The sequence below is a fragment of the Salvia hispanica genome, chromosome 1, assembly GCF_029641045.1.
Source record: "Salvia hispanica isolate PSC_SH4W2 chromosome 1, Shi_PSC_v1, whole genome shotgun sequence".
Taxonomy (NCBI): Eukaryota; Viridiplantae; Streptophyta; class Magnoliopsida; order Lamiales; family Lamiaceae; genus Salvia; species Salvia hispanica.
Window position 1 is genome coordinate 33,236,445 of NC_142692.1, and position 4,636 is coordinate 33,241,080.

General features: G+C 47.9%; 1 protein-coding gene across 1 annotated transcript; it reads left to right on the top strand.

Moving 5' to 3' along the window:
* Positions 1 to 1,791: 1,791 nt before the first annotated feature.
* On the top strand, positions 1,792 to 3,762 carry LOC125223984 (uncharacterized). The gene is made up of 2 exons (XM_048127310.2): positions 1,792 to 2,572; positions 2,804 to 3,762. Exons 1-2 carry the CDS (start codon positions 1,953 to 1,955, stop codon positions 3,531 to 3,533), a joined length of 1,350 nt encoding a protein of 449 aa, XP_047983267.1. The 5' UTR covers positions 1,792 to 1,952; the 3' UTR covers positions 3,534 to 3,762.
* Positions 3,763 to 4,636: the final 874 nt, after the last annotated feature.

A 4,636-nucleotide genomic window follows, 5' to 3' on the forward strand; every position in this document is an offset into this window, starting at 1 on the left:
GGAGTTTCAATTATTTTTTTCAATTATTTTTTTTACTGTAATATTAATATACTACTCCTATTATACTAATTGATATTAATAAATTTAAATATGAAAAATGATTTTCCAAATTTGATATTTTTAGTTGAAATAAAGTATAAGTAGAACTGGATAACTCTCAATTGAAATCAAAATGATGTAAATATAATTTTAAATACTAGTTAATAATTTCTTGATATTACATTAATGTATCATAATATTAATAGTTAAATGCGTAAAACTTGGATGAGCATGGTATGCTGTATGCAACTTGATTATAAAATTATGAAATGTTAATTAGTAAAATAAATAACCCATGAAATTAGTACTTCATTGCTAATTAATCCTTCAAATAACATTATTGATTACGTAAAGTCGCTAGAATATGCATTACTAATATTTTATTGGCGCATTGAGTTGCAGGTATATTTGGATAGAGTTTGCAAAAGCTAGGAGAAAACGCCGACGTTTTGCAGCACAACATCCCCTGCTGTGGCCTGTGGTTCCCACCCAGCAGGGGATTCACTCCCCAACGCATGGCATGGGCTAAGAGCTTCCGCAATGGTCGGCTAGCGACCGGTTAGCCGATTCGTCGCGCTAGCTGATCGGCTAGCCGAACCATTGCAATCGGCGAGGGCGATTTCGGCGAGCGGATCGGCGTGGGCTGGCCGATCGCTCGTCGCTGGCCGAAGCGCTAGCCGATCGGATAGCCGCCATTGTGGAGGCCCGATCGGCCAGCGATCGGCCAGCGCCGATTTTCAATTTTTTTTTTTTTTTAAAATCATATATAAACGCGATTTTCGTTTCATTTTCATTTGCACCACTTGTTTTAACGAGTTTTCTCTCTCTCTAACTTTCTGGGAGTGCTTCTTGTTGTTGAAGGACTCCGAGAAGTTCCGGCGGGATGCGACGCTGGGTGGCCGAATAAGCAGCGACTTAACTATAGCGGCGACTACAGCGGCAGCAGCGGCGGATCCCACGACCTCCCCCCGAATGCTGAGGAGTTTCCATCCCCTCCTTCATTTACTGATCGCCCCCACCCGGTTGGACAGAAGCGGGCGCAGCGGGCTGCGAGGGGCGGATCCCCCTATCGCCCCGCGAGGTCCAGTCCTCCGCCCTCCCAGCCGCCCCACTCGAGTACACTCTCCATTCGCGTAACCAAACGCGGGCTCAGATGTTACAGGTCTTCCGAGAGTGGAAGAACGCCACTGACCCCACGGAGAAGAGGTTTCTTTACGAGATGCTCGAGAGCATGCGTGCTGATTTAGAGATCGCGAGGTCACGGCTGGGGGGTTCCGACCTGGGCTCAGATACCACGGGTGGCGGCAGCGGCGGCGGCGACGACGAGGACGACGGCGACGGCGATGAGGAGTAGAGAGTGGCGGGGCTCGTGTGTTGAAGCCCTTTTTTTTTAAAAAAAAATCATGTACTTTTTCTTTAAATCTTTGTACTTTTTTTTAATGGAATGGATAATTTTTCCCGTATATGTGTCGTAAATTTAATTCCGTATTTTAATCGTAATTTTAATTCCGTAAATGTAGTATATTTTGAGTTGTTTTTATTGCGGCTGGCCTATGGCTGGCCTAAATCTGACGTAGCAGGTGGTTTTTTTAGTGATGCTAACGTGACAAAGGAGAGAATGGCTGGCCTATGGCTGGCCTAAGCACCATTGCGCATGCTAATGTATACTCGTATCCAATATCGATGATAGGGGTATATCTGTAATTTAGAAGTCCGTCAACTTCAATCCTACTGGCAAACATTGAACAAACCAGGCTGTTCACAGCTGTCATGCATATCTCCAACCCCACGGCTTAGGTTAGCAAACCACAGAGAAGAAGAAAACGGCAACTGCACCATGTCGTTAATGGAACAAGAACAACGCTCTTCTTCCTCTCTAATCAACTAATTGCACACACATTCTCACTGGATTCATGGATCCCTGCCCTTTCGTCAGGCTGACGGTGGGGAATTTAGCGCTCAAGTTCCCGGTCGCTGCCAAACCTGCTCGCGCCGCCGTCCACCCCTCCTCCTCGCCGTGTTACTGCACAATCAACCTCAAAAACTTCCCCGTCCAGAGCGCCGTCGTCTCCTACATTCCGCCGGAGAACAACACCTTCCCCGACGCCACCTCTCAGGCGACGTTCCACCTCACGAAACCCGATCTCGATAGGCTTACGGGGAAATCCTCTCTCTTCTCCACGTCCAAGACGCCGCAGCTCAGTATCTCGGTCTACTCCGGCCGCCGCGGCGCTACGTGCGGAGTCAGCTCGGGGAGGCTGCTGGGGAGAATCGCCGTGCCTCTGGATTTGGTGGCGGCGGAATCGAAGGCGGCGGTGTTTCACAATGGCTGGATTAGTATGGGGAAGGAGACGAAGAAGTCGGCGCAGTTTCACCTCAACGTGCGGGCTGAGCCTGACCCGAGGTTCGTGTTCCAGTTCGACGGATCGCCTGAATGCAGCCCGCAGGTTTTCCAAATTCGCGGCAATATACGGCAGCCTGTTTTCACCTGCAACTTCAGTTTACGCGCAGCTGACCGCAATCAACGCTCCAGGTGAATTAAATGTTGCCGAATTTCATTCGAATTTAACTTTCGTTGCCCTAATTTTCCGGAATTTCATTTGATTGATTATTTCATAATTTAGGGTTATGTAGAAATTCCCCCAATTCACGCTTCCATCCGTAGAACCCTAATCTTTTGGATAAATTTACCAATGCTATGGTGAATAATTGATGGTTTAGAATTAATAGATGATTAACAGTAGATAATGACGTTGATTGATAGGTCATTGCCATTGGAGGCTAGTTACAGTGGCGCAAGAGGTTGGTTGAGCTCTTTCGGCAGTGAAAGAGAAAGACCTTGCAAAGAAAGAAAAGGATGGTCCATCACAATCCACGACCTCTCCGGTTCACCGGTCGCAGTCGCCTCAATGGTCACCCCGTTCGTCGCCTCACCCGGCTCGGATCGGGTGAGCCGCTCCAACCCCGGGTGCTGGCTCATCCTGCGCCCGGGTGACGGGACGTGGAAGCCCTGGGGACGCCTCGAGGCATGGCGCGAGCGCGGCTCAGCCGACGGCCTCGGGTACCGGTTCGAGCTGATTCCCGACTCGGCCCCCGCCGGCATTGTCCTAGCGGAGTCCAACCTCAGCTGCAGCAAGGGAGGGAAGTTTGTGATAGATTTGAACGGCAACTGCGTCGGGTCGAACGCCTCGACGCCGCGAAGCACTGCCACGTCGCCTGGCTGCAGCCCTCGGAGCAGCGGGGATTTTGGGTACGGGCTGTGGCCGTACTGCATGTACCGAGGGTTCGTGATGTCGGCCACGGTGCAAGGGGAGGGTGGCAGAGGGGCGCCGCTGATGGAGGTGGGCGTGCAGCAAGTGAACTGCACGGAGGATGCGGCGGCGTTCGTGGCGCTGTCTGCGGCGCTAGACTTGAGCATGGATGCTTGCAGGCTTTTCTCTCAGAAGCTGCGGAAGGAGCTGTGCCCTCCATCGCCGCAAGATATACTGTTTTAACTGGAATTTGTTGAGTGTGGTAGGGAGTTTTAGGACTAACCAAGAAGAGTAGGAGAAATGTACAGAAGGGAAGCCCGCTGTGTTTTTTGTTTAGTGTGAGGCTTTTTCATTTTTTCACCATTCTTGTTGGTCATTTTTTACTTTTTTGTTCCTTCAAATTTGTATGATTCACTCATCATACTAGTATGATATTTTGTTGCTTAGATTTATGATATTAATCTTTTTTCAATGTTGCATTGTTGCTTGTAGATTTTCAGCTGTTGTGCCTTTTGCCTATCAGTTTTGGATTAACAAATTTGTGGGGCTTTTTATTGGTAGAATTTTAAAGACGGCGTCATAGTGAACTTGAATTTGAGATCAAAGGTTTCATTCGATCGACCAAAGGTCTCATGCATTAACTATTCTACCGACCAACTCACATAGACATGAACACCTTTCAACATGAAGAGAGGTTGTAAGGGTGTCCACAATGGTGGCTCCCTTGTGCATGCTCAAGCCACCAAAATTTAGGCATGTCCAATAAACTTAGCTTTGGCCACCACAATGGTGGCCTCTAGCCCCAAATTAAAATTTAGTTTTTGCATTTCTTGTTATATTTTTTAATTTAACTAGAATAAAAATTATTAGACTATAATAATTAATTTTTTTTTTTGCATAATTTAGTAATGAGTGAATTGAAATCAAATTTTCGTCCTAATATAGACAGGGGAAAATTATACAACGAAAATTTTATAAAAACACTAAAAAAAATGACGCCATCGCCATCTACTCGGTGGCGTCATCAGAATCCGGCACATCTTCTTCACCACCTTTGTTGCCGCCGCCACCGTCCCCACTGCCGCTTGCGTCTCCTATCTCCGACTCTTCGCTCCACCCCAACTTCGACCTCAGTCTCAGTATGAGGTCGTAGTACATCCTCTTGGTGACCGCGTTTGTCGACTTCTCGTACAAGGACAAGTTATCCTGAAGTTGTTTCATCATCTGCACCTCTAGGGTATGAGCCAACACCGCCCTCGGTGTTGAGCCCATTGCAAACGCGCTCGCAACAGAGACTTGGGAGGCGGTTCTAGCTTCCCGGATTGCGGCAACTTGCCCTGCGGACG